Genomic DNA, 15,723 nt, shown 5'->3' with positions numbered 1-15,723 from the left:
GTTCTCATGATATCTGATGGTTTTATAAGGGGCTCTTCCTCCTTTGCTCGGCACTTCTTCCTGCCATGATGTGAAGAAGGTGCCTTGTTTCCCCTTCGCCTTCCGCCATGATTGTACGTTTCCTAAGGCCTCCCCAGCCATGCTGAACTGTGAGTGGATTAAACCTCTTTCCTTTATAAATTACCCAGTCTTACGTAGTTCTTTATAGCAGTATGAAAACGGAATAATACAGTAGCTACCAATTTTAGCATAAATTTTCTGAAAGTTTAGACACTGTCAAAACGAAGTATCTTCTTTGGGAAACAAAATTAGGTTTAACCTTTTATTATATATAGTGACACAGGCTAGCTATGACACCTATTCCTTATGACATATAAATACTATTATTAAAACATTTTTTAATAATAGCTAAAAATGACATAAAATGACATAAAAATGACATAGACAAACTCCGATCTTAATGAGGAATTACATTCCACAGAACTAGAACAGAATTTTTCCATTTCAAATTTTCAAACATCTACATATAATATAGCCATATCATCTTATGATACCATAAAAATAATACTGGCAGCTTGGTTGCTGGTTATTTTATAACATATTTTCTCATTTATCATTTGTAGCTAAACACAGAAATTATTTCTATTTCTTAACTGTAGAAAAGATAAAATATTTTCAATGCATGAGTTTACTATTACCACTTAAAACCTAAGGTAGGGCTGGGCGCAGTGGCTCACACCTGTAATCCCAGCACTTTGGGCGGCCGAGGCAGATGGATTACCTGAGGTCAGGAGTTCAAGACCAGACTGGCCAACATGGTGAAACTCCGTCTCTACTAAAAATACAAAAAATTAGCCAGGCATGGTGGCACATGCCTGTAGTCCCGGCTACTTAGGAGGCTGAGGCATAAGCATCGCTTGAACCCAGGAGGCAGAGGTTGCAGTGAGCCGACACTGCACTCCAGTGTGGGCAAAAGAGACTCCCTCTCAAAAAACAAAACAAAACAAAAACCTAAGTTAAACATAAATTAGCTAATCACAGTAATTTATCTTGAACGCCTCACTCTTGAAAATGTGACATAAACAAACATAGTTAAGTTGTTTCTGATAGGTAAGAACTGCCTGTACTTAACTAGCATATGGTCATTAAAGATCTCCATGTGGTTTCTAAGAATGCAGAGTCATCATAAGAGAGTCAATAGCTTTAAAAAACAGCTAGATTTAAATAGGGAAGGAAATGTAGGCAATAATAATGTGAACTGTATTTTTTTTGCTCTAATTTTCATAGAAGAAAATGGAAATATTTTTTGGTCTCCTAGACATTTTAAACAATTGCTAAAAAGTTGTCTTCCAGGTTTTTATTTTAACAAAAGTGTACATTATGGATTCTACAAGTAACTCATTTAAGAAAGCCAAATGTCATTAACTGTTACAATCTATTCAGAATGGGAGACCGAGAGTGGAAAATAGCCACTGAAATTTTTCTTCTATAGTACTCCAAAATAAACCCTGCAATTGTTTTGTCCAATCCAAAAAGGGCTATCTCATGTTTTTCATAAACCAGTTATTACAAGCATGTTCATGTTTCCTAAATAAACCAGCAATAAAATGAGAACTATTAACTATAGCCACACTGTAATGGGACTTAAGTTAAATGTATGTTATTAAAATACTTCTCAGAATGGTCATTATTTCTGAGAATCAGTCTTCATATTAAATATTTAACAACTTTTAAGAGGAAGTTACTATATATTCTTGATTTAAGAGGGAAAAGGTTTTGGTTGAGTTTTCTTAATGTCTTTAATAGGAATTAAATATTTGTTGACACTAGGGATCCTCAAGAAAAGAAAGCATACTTCTAAAATCTAGCCATTAAATCTAGTTTCATACTTTCTAATTTTCTTCAATTATACTTGATTTACAGAGAATCGAAACTAATACAAATGCAGCCACCATCTGGAAAAAACATACGTAATTCATTGGACATTTTCCTTTCTTGACTGTTAAAAATTCCTCAACAGTTAACTTATGCAAATTAGTAAGAAGGTACAAATGTCAAAATGACAAAAGGGTACAAAAGTCACAATATGATCATACCGTTTTGGCCTGGTATTGCTATTTAAGTGAAGACATCCAAAAGGGAGAAATATGACAACTGGTATTTGCTTACTTGCCAATGAACTATTACATAATGAATTTTAAAAAATAGAAACATTTCTAATTTCCAGTTGTAAGGGAATGAATGGTTAGGCCCATTGTGATGTTAAAACTAAAATAAGTATTTAGTTGTTAGGGAAAAAATGAGGATTATATTAAAATATGTAAAGTACTTAAGTAAAAGAAGTGGGGAAAGCCAAAATTTTATGGAATTGCTGCAATTCTGTCAGAGTAAACTGGTAGGATCAAAAGATCTGATGTTTATAAACACTTGATGTGAAACGTTTTTCATTTTATTTTACTTTTGCATTGCTTCTGATGTTTAATGTTCCTTTTTAATGTTTATTATTGTTACCATGCTTTCTATTCAATTGCATGTTTTCTACTAAAACTCTTAATATTTAAAAAATATTAAAATCTCACAATCCACTCAACAGAGCGTCTGTCTGACCATAATTCAATGAATCTCTAGATTTGGAAGAGAATTTAATTGTCATCTAGTTTATCCCTTCTAAATCTATCGACCACCCACCACCAGAGTCTTTTTGTTTGTTTTTTTCATCTTTGAGAGGGGCTATCACTGAAGCACCACATTTGTTTGGGGAAAGCATTCTTTAATTAAAAAAAAAATCTTCCTTAGACTGAAATTCACCTCCCAATAACCTTCACTCATTTGGTTAATTTGTTATCAGTTCTATATTTTAGTCTACACAAATCTTATATTTCTTCTACCAGACAGCTGTGCGATTGCTGTATTTTAGGTCAGGTACTACAGATCTTTAGAACGTTCCCGGCGAAGCAACCCTATTTACCTCAGAATTATCTTAATTCATGTTTGCACTCCCTGATAACCTAGGACATAGGAGTTCAATACTTGCTGATTCCTTCACCATCCTACTCGGTCTGAGTTCCGTTTAGAAATATCCCCCTTACAATGAAATGCTCATAACTCAACACAATCTCCCAAGTGTTGACTGCATTCTGGAGATTTTCATCCTTTAGATGTGAAATCCTCATGAGTTGTGTGGGTTAAGTGAGGGTCCTTGAGTATAGAACGTTACATATATTCACTAAATTTCATTTTCTAAGATTTCACTCCTCATACCGGCCTTCGAATACTTTCTTGGGTAAGGTATCTTTCTTCCAACTTAAGTTACCGCAGCAGGCCCCGGGACCGTAGAAACGGAGATGACCTCAAATGCCACCTATGATAGGTCAATTCTAACCTGAGGGAATGGAGGTTATCTCCTAATTTCGTTACTAAATAAAACGGTCATATACGTGTTACGTGTAAGTCTATATTTCTCTCCCACACACTCCCACCCACATGCTGAGGGTACAACCCAGCCGGTAGCTGGGGCTGCCTGTTACATGAGGCCTTAGATAACGACGACTTAGCCCGCTTTAAAATAAACAAGTACGCTACAGAGAGCGATGAGCAGGACAGGAGATGAAAGAGACTGGCCTGTTCCCAACTCAGCACCTTCTCTGCAAAAACCTGGTATCTTGCCACGGAATGACACCGGAGACAACTCCGAGGACAAAAGACCCTGGGGCATCAAGCACCCGGAGGCTGCCTCACAGGCTTTCCCCAGGCAGCTGCGCCGGCGCGCGCCCACCTTCCTCTGCGCGCGGGGATCACGTGCCAGGCGCCGAGCTCCGTCCCGCCCCTTGGCCCTAGGATTTTTACGCCTCCTTCCCCCGCTTGGCGAACGTGCAAGGATGGGGACTGGCTGATGGGGGAGGATTACCTGTGAGCCTAGCGAACCCGGTAATGCTTTCAGGGACTGGGAGCCGCTTCAGGTATGCAGGGAGCTGCACCTTCACGATACGGGCCACGCTCTCCAGCACCATCCTGGCCAGCGGCGTCCACTCTTCTCCCGAGCCCCCTCCGCTCTGGCCAAGCTGCAGCGCCTGCGCCGAGAGCGGAAGCGGCCGGCGGGCACTGGCGGCCTCGGCCTGGGCGGCGGGCGGGGCGGCGGGCCCTGGGAGGAGAGGTGACCTGCCGGGCGCCGATTGGCGGCGGGCGAGTGACGTACGCTCGCGGCGGACTGCCGAGGCGCGGGAACTGGCGGGTAGCGAGGCCCTCCTCGGAATCTCGTGTGAAGGTGGCCCTCCTGTTGGGCCTTTAACGTCTGTAGATGCTGGAGACCAGCAGAAAGGATACTGTGTGCGATGAGATAAGCATGTGAGAATGCTTTCTAACCGAAAGTGCCTTTCAAAAGTGAGTCTCTCTTGCTGTCTCTACTTCGTCCCCTCTCGCCCCGCCTCTTCCCCTACAGTTTGGGTGCTGTGGCCCTAGGGTTGCATACTCGCCCATGAGTATCCTCCCCCTACCCAGACCCCAGTGCCTAATTTTACTCCTTCACCCAAAAGGCCAGGCTTAAAAAAATAAAAATTAAAATATTTTAACTAAACCAGGAACTGTTTACATCTCTGCCCCTTGGCAACTTAACTGCAGTCCTAGCTCCAAAAACCTCTGGTTTTTGCCACTCAGAGAAGATTCGTAGTAGTCCTTCCTTAGATATTTTCAGTTCCTTTTCCTTCGGGAAAGTGGTAAAAGAATCCAAAGCTGGCCGGGCGCGGTGGCTCACGTCAGTAATCCCCGCACTTAGGGAGGCCGAGGCGGGTGGATCACGAGGTCAGGAGTTCGAGGCCAGCCAGGTCAAGATGGTGAAACCCCGTCTCTACTAAAAATACAAAAATTAGCCGGGCGCGGTGGCAGGTGCCTGTCCCAGCTACTCGGGAGACTGAGGCAGGAGAATCGCTTGAACCAGGGAGGCGGAGGTTGCAGTGAGCCGAGAATGTGCCACTGCACTCTAGCCTGGGCGACAGAGCAAGACTCCGTCACAAAAAAAAAAAAAAAAAAAAAAGAATCTAAAGCCTTATGTATGGTTTTCTTTATGTTACAAGGCTTCTGCTGAAGTCTAGCGCAGGGGTTCCTTATGGCTTCCCTAGGCCACACTGGAAGAAGAATTGTCTTGGGCCACACATAAATACACTAACACTAATGGTAGCTAATGAGCTAAAAAAAAATTTTTTTTTCATAAAGTTTTAAGAAAGTTTACAGATTTGCATTGAGTGGCATTCAAAGCCATCCTGTTGGGCAAGCTTGATCTTGAAGGTTTTACTTTTGTTGTTGTTGTTGTTACAAGGTTTCGCTCTATCGCCCAGGCTGTAGTGCAGTGGTCAGATCATAGCTCACCGCAGACTCTAACTCCGGCTTAAGGGATCCTTCTGCCTCAGCCTTCCAAGTAGCTGGGTTTACAGGCATGTGTTGCCACACCCAACGAATTTTAAAAATTTTTGTGTGTATGTAGATGGAGTCCCATTATATCGCCCAGGCTGGATAGTTGTTTTTATTAATATCTCTAAAAGATTTGAAGGGTAAGAGGAGAAAATTTCAGTCCCTTGAAATAACTTTCTTGCTATGACTTTGTTTCATATTTTGGCTGAAGTCAAAATGTCCGAAGTTGTGCACTTGCTGATTGGATAATGTGTGTGATATCTTAATAATATGCCTCATTATTTACAGTTCTACACTTAACAACATATAATAATGAACTGCTAATGGTCCAGTATTTCATTGTGTATGACAGTGTAACAGCCAGTTATAATAAATACTTTCCATTTTTCCCCTTGGTATTTTTATTTTACAGTGAGAAAAGGAAGGAATTTTTTAAAGCAATCTTTCATTCTCTGGACTGTATAAGTTTAGTGTTTGTGATTGTCCTTGACTAAAAAAGAATATCAGTAATAGAGTTGACCAAAATCTAGATTAAATAATTTTCTATCATTATAATTGTTCAAAATTGTTAAAGTAAAATTTACAATGGAAATTCTACAAACACGTTTAGATACAGGTTCATGTTTTTGAGCTAGGGCAGTACAGAAGATGGTGTATACAAAGTGATGTTTAAAAGGTTGATGGGATTTCCTTTAGAGAGAGTTTGGAGGTAAACCCTGGAGCTTTTTTATCCTGAAGATGATGGAACTTGAATATCCTTGTCCTCTGGACTATTCTGTTAACTGTTATCTTTAATCTCTGTGGATCTAATGTAGAAGCACCCTTGGGTACAACTAGATACCCTAGTTGAGGTAGGGGTAGGTTGGAAGTGGGGTACATTAGGAAAAGAAAATCTGGAAAAGGCCATTACCTATTCGTTTCTTCTCTTAGAGGATCTGTCATCTTGACAAGGGCAAGACGTGCTGTGTTGAGTTTAATTTTTCCCCTTGGTATTTTAAAGTGAGAAAAGGAAAGAATTTTTTTAAAGCAACTTTACATTCTCTGGACTGTATAAATTTAATGTTTGTGATTGTTGTGCATTAAGAATAAGACCTCCAAGCAGTTTTTCTTTAAAGAATTAAAAAATACATACCTCAATTTAAAGATATAGTAAAATGCTCAAATGCCAAATGTACAGTTCCAGGTAACCACCACCCACATCAATATACAGAATGTTCAATAGAGGTGTTTTTAAAAAGCGACCCTTCCAACCACATCCACCACCATTACTACTATTCTGTATTGCTGTGCATGTTTTTGACCCTCACATATAAGTAATTTTACAGTATGTAATTTTTATGGTTGGCTTACTTCCTCTTAGCAGTTTATGTGAATAGCTGGTTTGCTATTTTCAAGTAGAAAAAATGTAGTGAATGCAAGTCTATATGGATAAAACTTTTTTGGGAGGCCTTGAAATTCAGAGAAAAGGTGTGGATCATATATTAGGTATTCTGATGCATTACATGAGCTATGCGAATGTGTAATAGGAAATAATTCCTAACTCCACCAATTTAAAAATCCTTATTATCCACTTAAAAGGAATATTTTCGTAAATTCCCTTTACTTAAAATTTAAATCCTGTTTTCATTTATATTTGTATTTCATTTCCACAACCCTGCCTTCTTGGCTGCACATGAAACATGGTCTAAAGATAATATTGCTCTAAATAGATGTAATAGGCTTATCTGACCACCTTATGCGATAGTGTTTTTAGACTCCATCTTTAAAAGACATAAAGAAACTGTGGTCAGAAAACTCAAGATAAAGTAAATATGTAAATACAGTTAAAGGAGTCATTATTTACTTTCAAGCACTTAAGCTTGGATCACTCATCTTCTGCCTGTCCTAGCTAGGCCCAAGACTTTTATTTCTTTCATGTTTTTTTCCCATTAGGTCATCCAGTGCCCCAAATTCAAATATGATCATTAAGATATAGCCCAAATCTCTATTTCCAGCCCAGATTTCTTTAGGCTAATCTTAATTCTAGGAGTCTAATTCCAAATGCCTACTAGTCTGCTCTTGACATCTTTGCCCACTGTGCTACTGGTTTGTTCATCAGTTTCACTGGTACATGTTTTCTGGAAAATATTACCTTGTTGGTTACATTGGTTGCTTATCTTTTCCTGTTGCTTATCTTCTCCTAGTATATGTCTTTTTTTTTTTTTTTTTTTGGTTGAGACAGAGTCTCTGTTGCCCAGGCTGGAGTGCAGTGGCGCGATCTCAGCTCACTACAACCTCTGCCTCCCAGGTTCAAGTGATTCTCCTGCCTCAGCCTTCCATGTAGCTGGGACTACAGGCGCCCGCCACCACTCCCGGCTAATTTTTGTATTTTTAGTAGAGACGAGGTTTCACCATATTTGTCAGGCTGGTCTTGAACTCCTGACCTCATGATCCACCTGCCTCTGCCTCCCAAAGTGCTGGGATTACAGGCGTGAGCCACCGTGCCTGGCCGTGTATGTCTGTTTTTATACTGAAATTTGGTTTGGGTGTAGTCAAATTTATTCATCTTTTTCTTTACAATTTGTGTTCTGGGAGCCTTGTTTAAGAAATCTTTTTCTACCCCTAAATCACAAAGGTATTCACCTGTGTTTTTGCTAAAAGTTTTAAACTTATATTCTTCATATTAGGGCTTTACTCAACCCAGTACTTACTTTTTGTGCATGAAAAAGGGATCTACTCTCATTTGTTATTATTTTACATACAAACAACTATGTTCTAGCACCATTTATTGAAGAGTTAAACTTCTTTTTGTGGTTTGTAATGTCACTTATCTCAAATCAGGTTTCCACACATCCTGGGTTGCTTATTCTCTTCCATTGCTGTATTTGTATAACCTCTATAACAATACCATACTGTCATAATTGCTACAACTATGTAAGTAAGTGTTAATATCTAGCAAGATAAGCTTCCCCACCTGTTTTCTTCAAATTGCATTGTGAATGCCTGGCCTTTTTACTACTCTATGAATTTCAGAGTCCTCTTGTCAAGTTGTATGAAAAACTTAACTTTTTACTGAAAATTAATTAGGGCCTCAGTTTTCTTCTCTTTGATATGGTGATACCAGTGGTTATGACTAGATACAATTAATTTTGTAATATACTCAATGAATGGTTATTATCATTATCATCTTTACCATCAATGAATGACCCTTTACTCTGGCTTTCAGACCTTAAATTCAGCAATTTTACTGGTGACCACATTCTCACATTCTGGTACATTTTTACTGCCACTAAACATTCTTTGATTTAGTTTTGAAACCCTGTCTTTTTCTGCTCTGTCAGCCCATTCCTGGATTTATTTATTTTTCTCATTCCTGACAAAAGTTGTTCAAATCTTCACTATTCTATATTAATAATTATGTCTTCTATTAACATTACCAGCCTTATTTTGAGCTCAGATGACCTTGATTTTTAGTTACTAGAGAAGCTTTTCTCACCATCATCTCTACTTGGTCATAATCCCTTCTATATTTAGCTTTTGTTCTGTTCTCCAAATCTAACTGCTCCCTGTATTCTAGAGCTGAATCCCTTTAAGACCTTGCTCCATCAGTTACTTCTCAAATTTTAATTTTTTTTGTTCTTTACTGGCCCTATAAATTGATGATTTCCAGGCTTTTAGATTTCATCAGCCAATAAATTTTTAAATTGGGAAGTCAAGATAGGTTTGCCAATTTTTTATTTGGTCAAGAAAGGGCGTTTAATAACAATATAACAAAATACTACTACTGTCTACTTACTGCAAGGAATTACATACAGCATTATAGTTAAGACTGTAGACTCTTGGAGCCACACTGTTTGGACTACAATTCTGATTCTACTAGGATAAATTATATAACCTGTAAAAATGTAGGTAATACCTACATCTTAAGGTTGTGTTGTGTATATTCACTGAATTAAGACATAGATAGCAATTAAAACAGTACCTGGCACATATACATGCATAGTTAGTGTGATATTTCATCTTCATCATTTTTTTTTTACCTCATTATCAACTCATCTTTTTTATTATTAGCTGCACCTTGTTTTTTTCACAGTGGTTGGTCTAGATCTACATGATCAATGTAATTATGTAATGTGTCAATACTAATAACATGGCTATTGAGTATGTAAGATTGTTATTAATATAAAATGCTTAAGGAACCCCATGCAGATTTCTGGAGCTCTTTCTCTAGATGTGGTTTGTTTGACCCCTCCAAGTCTCATATTGAAATTTGATCCCAGCTGGGCACGGTGACCCACGTCTGTAATCCCAGCATTTTGGGAGGCTGAGCCGGGCAGATCACTTGAGACCAGGAGTTCAAGACCAGCCTGGCCAACATGGTGAAACCCCATCTCTACTAAAAATACAAAAATTAGCCAGGTGTGGTAGCACATACCTGTAACCCCAGCTACTCAGGTGGCTGAGGCATGAGAATCACTTGAACCCGGGAGATGGAGGTTGCAGTGAGCTGAGATTGTACCACTGCAACCAGCCTGGGTCACAGAGTGAGACTGTCTCAAAAAAGAAAAAGAAATTTGATCCCCAATGTTGTTGGTAGGGCCTAGTGGGAGGTGTTTGGGTCATAGGGGTGGTTCCCTCCTGAATGGTTTGGTATAGTCCTTGTGATAATTAGTTCTTACTCTGTTCGCTCCTGTGAGAGGTAGTTGTTAAAAAGAGCCTGGGGCCAGGCTCGGTGGCTCACGCCTGTAATCCCGGCACTTTGGGAGGCCAAGGTGGGTGGCTCACCTGACGTCAGGAGTTCGAGACCAGACTGGCCAACATAGTGAAACCCCATTTCTACTAAAAATACAAAAATTAGCTGGGTGTGGTGGCACACACCTGTAATTCCAGCTACTTGGGAGGCTGAGGCAGGAGAATCGCTTGAACCTGGAAGACGGAGGTTGCTATGAGCCAAGATTGTGCCACTGCACTCCAGCATGGGCCACAGAGTGAGACTCTGTCTCAAAAAAAGAAAAAAAAACAAAAAAACAAAAAAACAAAGAAGCCTGGGCATACCCATACCCCTCACTTCTGGCCTTTCTCTCTCACCATGTGAACTGTGTGTTCATGGGTTCCTCTTGCCTTCTGCCCTCAGTGTAAGCAGTCTGAAGATTTCACAAGAAGCAGATACTGGCATCATGCTTCTTGTACAGCCTGCAGAACCATGAACCAAATAAACCTCTTATTTAAATAAATGACCCAACCTCAGGTATTCCTTTATAGCAACCCAAACAGACTGAGACACATACTACAAAAGTTAAATGTACTGGACTTCTTAACAGTAGCTCTGGTAGTTAAAGGGCAATTCTTAAAATATCTGAAGAAAAACTACCTATAATTTAGAATTCTATACCAATCCAAACCAAGAACCCATTGTGAAACTACAATAAACTCATTTTCAAACCTAAAAGGTTTAAAAAATACACAATCTACGCATTCTCTTCTCAGAAAGCTAATAGAGGATGTGTTCCACCTAAATGAGGAATAAACTAAGAAAAAGTAGGACATTTGATCAAGGTATAAGAAACCCAAAATAAGAGAAAGGTAAAAGGAATCACAGATTGATGGATTGGAAAAGTAGATGAAATTAATGGAACAACTAATATGCTTTAACAAATTAAAAGGATACTTACAGTGGACTATAGGTTGGGGTTAAAATAATGATTATCATATGAGAAACTAATCAATTTTTTTAAAAAAAGAATTATTATTAAATCTGTCTATTCAACATTTTAAAGAGATAAACTTTTTTTATTAGAACATTTTGATTTTGGTGTTTGGTGTTCTTACTTCCCCTTTGTGTATGAGGAACTACATTTGGAACTGCCTTGCCTTAACCCCACAGTTTTAAGAGGAAGTCCAGCAAACTAGAAATAAATGGAAAACTAAAGAAACAAAACTGGGATCTATAAATCAATAACATGGCGAAACTATTTTGAAATCACCTTCCATAACACTTTGTGGTACTAAAAACTAACAGTATATAGAATTATCTATATAGCCAAGGTGGGAGGATCACCTCAGGCCAGGAGTTTAAGGTTACAGTGAGGTATGATTATGCCTCTGCACCCCAGCCTGAGCAACAGAGTGAGACCCTGTCAGTCAATCCATAATAAATAAATAAACAAGCAAACACATGATAGAATAGAGTGAGCTCTGAAGAAAGCTTTTCTTTTCTATAATTCTATAAGTGTACACTGACATACCACTTTTGCAGTCATTGACTAGACAAAAGATTATGGTTACAAAGCAAATATATGATATACATAATTATATATGCATATTGCATAATTAAAAGCTTAATTCCATAGATCTTTGAAGTTTCTTTTGCTATTTTGGAAGCCATCTTTTTTGCCTTAGAAATTCCATGGTTACTGTAATCTGCAAATATAGTCATTAAATAATAAAATAACAAGGCAGATTCTTATTACCTCAGAAGTTTATGGAACTAGCTACTCCAAGCACTGATGAACTAGGCATGAAGAAGGAACCTGCATAATGCTTTGCGATATTGTAGTTGTGCACAGAATAAATGTGAGATTTAATAATGTTACTTTATTTAACTGTTTATATTTTGCCTCTGAGCTACTAAACTCAGAGATAGCATTCTGTGTGAAATAATACTATTCAGATTAAAGGCACCCTGACTGACATCAGCAAGTTGGTGGATTAGTAGGTTCCAGCCCTCAAACCCCTGCAGAAATACCAAATACCATTTTGGGAGCCTGGAAGACCTGCTAAGAGGTTCCAGCACCCCAGTAGAATGAAAAACTCAAGAATAGACACATTGAAGAGGGTAAGAAAAACAGTTTCACTTTACCTACATCCTTCTCCTCCAAGGCAGCAGAGTTCAGTGCCAAGAGAGGCCCTTTTGGCCCATGAGTTCTCCCAGGAAGGAAAGTAAGAGTCAAGTGAGTGCCCAGCTTCCCTAGCCTTGCGTGTTGCCGCCCAAAAGGCTCACTTCTGTTTTTCCCTATCCAGAATACTGAGGGACTCTTCACAGATGAAGAGTCTAGGAATATCTAGGAGAAGGGAAAAGAAGCAGAGGCTTATAGCAACCAACACATGATTCTTCAGAGCTAGATGTGGAGTCTCTTAACTGGCTTGCAGACTCCACCATAGGCTCACCCATGAGCCCTACAGGACACTTCACCTGCAGAACCCCTCAACTGACAAGCACACCCAGCACTCCATGCACCCACCCACTAGCCAGCAGCCCAACCTCCCCTGCAGATAGTGTATGCAGGCCCCAGCAGATAGCACACAGATATCAGCAACTGGCTCCTGCTGGATTGGAAGAAAGCACACAACCTTGAACACTCTGAGGCACTGCACTAGAGAAAATAAAAGGAGGTTCTCAGCACATAGTCTAGCTTTGTGAGATTGAAAGAAAGCACACAATCCTAAGACTTCCCCTCCCAAGACAGAACAAGAGGAATGGAATGGGCATATCATAGAAAAGGTCTGAGAGACCTTCAGAATCTCTAGTCAGGCAGACTGGTGAACATCTTTCCCTTCTGAAGCTAGTCAGTAAAGACTGGAGGAAGTGACTCTTTCTTCAGATGCAAAGTTAGAAGGCAAGGCTTAAAAGAACACACACACACACATACACACACACACACACACCAAGAAAACATGACAACCAAAGGAATAAATTAAAGTTCTAGCAGTTGAACACACACACACACACACACACACACACCAAGAAAACATGACAACCAAAGGAACAAATTAAAGTTCTAGCAGTTGACCCCAAAGAAACAGAGACCTATAAATTACCTGATAAAGAATTCAGAACACTCACCTTGAATCTCAGTGAGCTAAACGAAATCAGGAAAACAATACATGAACAAATGAGAATTTCAACAAAGAAACCACTAAACAATCAAATTCTGGCTGGGCGCAGTGGCTCACGCCTGTAATCCCAGTGCTTTGGGAGGCCAAGGCGTGTGGATCATGAGGTTAGGAGAGCGAGACCATCCTGGCTAACATGGTGAAACGCCGTCTCTACTAAAATTACAAAAAAAATTAGCCAGGAGTGGTGGTGGGTGCCTGTAGTCCCAGCTACTCGGGAGGCTGAGGCAGGAGAATGGTGTGAACCCGGGAGGCGGAGCTTGCAGTGAGCTGAGATCGCGCCACTGCACTCCAGCCTGGGTGACAGAGCGAGACTCCATATCAAAAAAAAACAAATCAAATTCTGAAACTAAAGAACACAATAACTGAACTGAAAAATTCAAAAGTGAGCTTCAGTGGCAGATTCAATCAAGCAGAAGGAAGAATCAATGAACTTGAAGACAGATCATTTGATATTATCCAGTCAAAGGAACAAAAAGGAAAAATAATGAAGTAAGCCTACAGGACTCTAAACCAATATGCGCATTATAGAAGTGGTAGAGCAAGCAGAGAAAGAGAAAGGAGGCAGATTGCTTATTTAAAGAAATAATAGCAGAAAACTGCCCAAATCTGGGGAGGAAAATGAACATCCAGATCCACAATTCCCAAAGAATTCCATGTAGGTTGAACATAAAGATGTCTTCACTGATCTTTTTGTGGTTCATAAGCATGATGATTGGGTTTTCATACCATTGTGTAAGATGTGCCTTTCTCAGACCTTGCTAAAACACTGGCACATTACCTGTCTGATATGAAAATTTTTTCACTGAGACACATTATGATCAAATTTTCAAAAGTTAATGACAAAGAATTTGAAAGCAGCAGAGGAAAGCAACTTGTCATGTACAAGGGAGCTCCTATAAGACTTTCAGCGGGTTTTTCAGTAAACCTTGCAAGCCAGAAGAGAATGGGATGATATACTCAAAATACTGAAAGAAAAGAAAAGCCTCCCAACTAAGAATAATTTACTCACAAAGCTGTCATTCAGAAAAGGAAAGATGAAGACTTTTCCACAAAAACAAAAGCTGAGGGAGTTCATCACCACTAGACCTGCCTCACAAGAAATGCTAAAACTGAAACTAAAGTTGAAGTACTTGAAGTGGAAACTAAAGGATGCTAATTAGCAACATGAAAACGTGAAAGTATGAAACTCCCTGGTAAAGGGAAGTATAGAGTTACATTCAGAATACTGTAATGTAATGGCGGTACATAAAATCATTTTTAACTCTGAGTTAAAAGTATTAAAAATAACTATAGCTACAGTAATTTGTTAATTGATGCACAATATAAAAATGTAAATTTTGACATCGATAACAATGTGGGAGAGGATAGATGAGTTAAAGTGTCGAGTTTTTGTATGAGATCTAAGTTGTTATTATCATAAATGATTAGAATGTATCCCCAAACTAATTGTATTATATACAATATATACAGCTTTACATGTCAATCATACCTAAAGTAGTTATTTTTTTAAATTAACATGCTCTTTCCAGAACCATTACTTTATAGTGAGTAACTTGGAAGCTTTTACTACATTATTAATGGATATCAACAGAATATTTTTTAAAGTCGAAAATGACTTTAAACTTTAAATGACACCTTGTGTCGTTTCTGAACATCTTCATTTGATACTCCTAGAGATGCCAAACCTATTTCTTGTGAAAACTGAGCAAGGAGGAAATACCAGGATCCCCAAGTAGTGGAACATGTCCCAAGAGTTCATCACACGTGTCTCTGACAAGAAGAACATCACAAAGAACCGTTATACAAGAAGCCTTAAACTACCACTGGTGGTAGAACAAAACTTAAAATCCCAAATATAACCTTGTTACTATAATAAAAATACTTTTAAGTCTGAATTTCAGATTCATCTTATCAGCATTTTGAGCTGTATGATAACACACTATTTTAATAAAATAGCCACTACTATTTTCAAGTGCTTACTATATGCCAAATCATGGTGTTTTATTTGTACATTATTTGTTTTAATTCTCAAGACAACCTTAAAGAATTAAAGTAACTTATTAGTGCAAGATCCTATAGAGCAGACCACTGCCTGTTTTTATAAATAAATTTTTATTGGAATATGGATACACTAACAAAAGAGATTAAAGGCATCCAATAATAACTTGGTAATGGCTGATCTTTTAAGAAAATACAGGCCGGGCGCGGTGGCTCATGCCTGTAACCCCAGCACTTTGGGAGGCCGAGGCAGGTGGATCACGAGGTCAGGAGTTCGAGATCAGCCTGGCCAACATGGTGAAACCCTGTCTCTACTAAATACAAAAAAATTAGCCAGGCGTGGTGGTGCACGCCTGTAATCCTAGCTACTCAGGAGGCTGAGGCAGAAGAATTGCTTGAACCCGGGAGGCAGAGGTTGTAATAAGCTGAGATCGCAGCACTGCACTC

At 39.0% G+C, this 15,723-nt stretch overlaps 2 protein-coding genes and 1 non-coding gene across 5 annotated transcripts in view; 2 read left to right on the top strand and 1 right to left on the bottom strand.

Annotated features, from left to right (window-relative positions):
* CISD2 (CDGSH iron sulfur domain 2) overlaps window positions 1–15,723 on the bottom strand; it is a 60,682-nt gene that overhangs the window by 15,473 nt on the left and 29,486 nt on the right. The window contains exon 1 of one of the 2 annotated variants that reach the window (XM_008955341.5): window positions 3,908–4,206. In XM_008955341.5, coding sequence (XP_008953589.1) covers window positions 3,908–4,010 — 103 coding nt within the window. In that variant the 5' untranslated portion in view covers window positions 4,011–4,206. Of the gene's footprint in view, window positions 1–1,774; window positions 4,323–15,723 lie in introns of those variants that run through there. The other variant, XM_063603848.1, reaches the window with a different exon arrangement.
* The window catches only part of UBE2D3 (ubiquitin conjugating enzyme E2 D3), a 73,164-nt gene continuing 61,629 nt past the window's right edge, over window positions 4,189–15,723 (top strand). The window contains exon 1 of one of the 2 annotated variants that reach the window (XM_034958958.3): window positions 4,189–4,380. In XM_034958958.3, the coding sequence (XP_034814849.1) occupies window positions 4,351–4,380 (30 nt within the window). In that variant the 5' untranslated portion in view covers window positions 4,189–4,350. The remainder of the gene's footprint in view (window positions 4,381–15,723) is intronic. The other variant, XM_014344701.4, reaches the window with a different exon arrangement.
* LOC112439745 (small nucleolar RNA U13) lies at window positions 13,963–14,066 on the top strand. Its single transcript, XR_003027981.1, has one exon. It is a non-coding gene; the product is annotated as a small nucleolar RNA U13 (small nucleolar RNA).

Source organism: Pan paniscus, chromosome 3, assembly GCF_029289425.2.
Source record: "Pan paniscus chromosome 3, NHGRI_mPanPan1-v2.0_pri, whole genome shotgun sequence".
NCBI classification, from domain to species: domain Eukaryota; kingdom Metazoa; phylum Chordata; class Mammalia; order Primates; family Hominidae; genus Pan; species Pan paniscus.
This window is presented reverse-complemented; position numbering and strand designations above follow the sequence as displayed.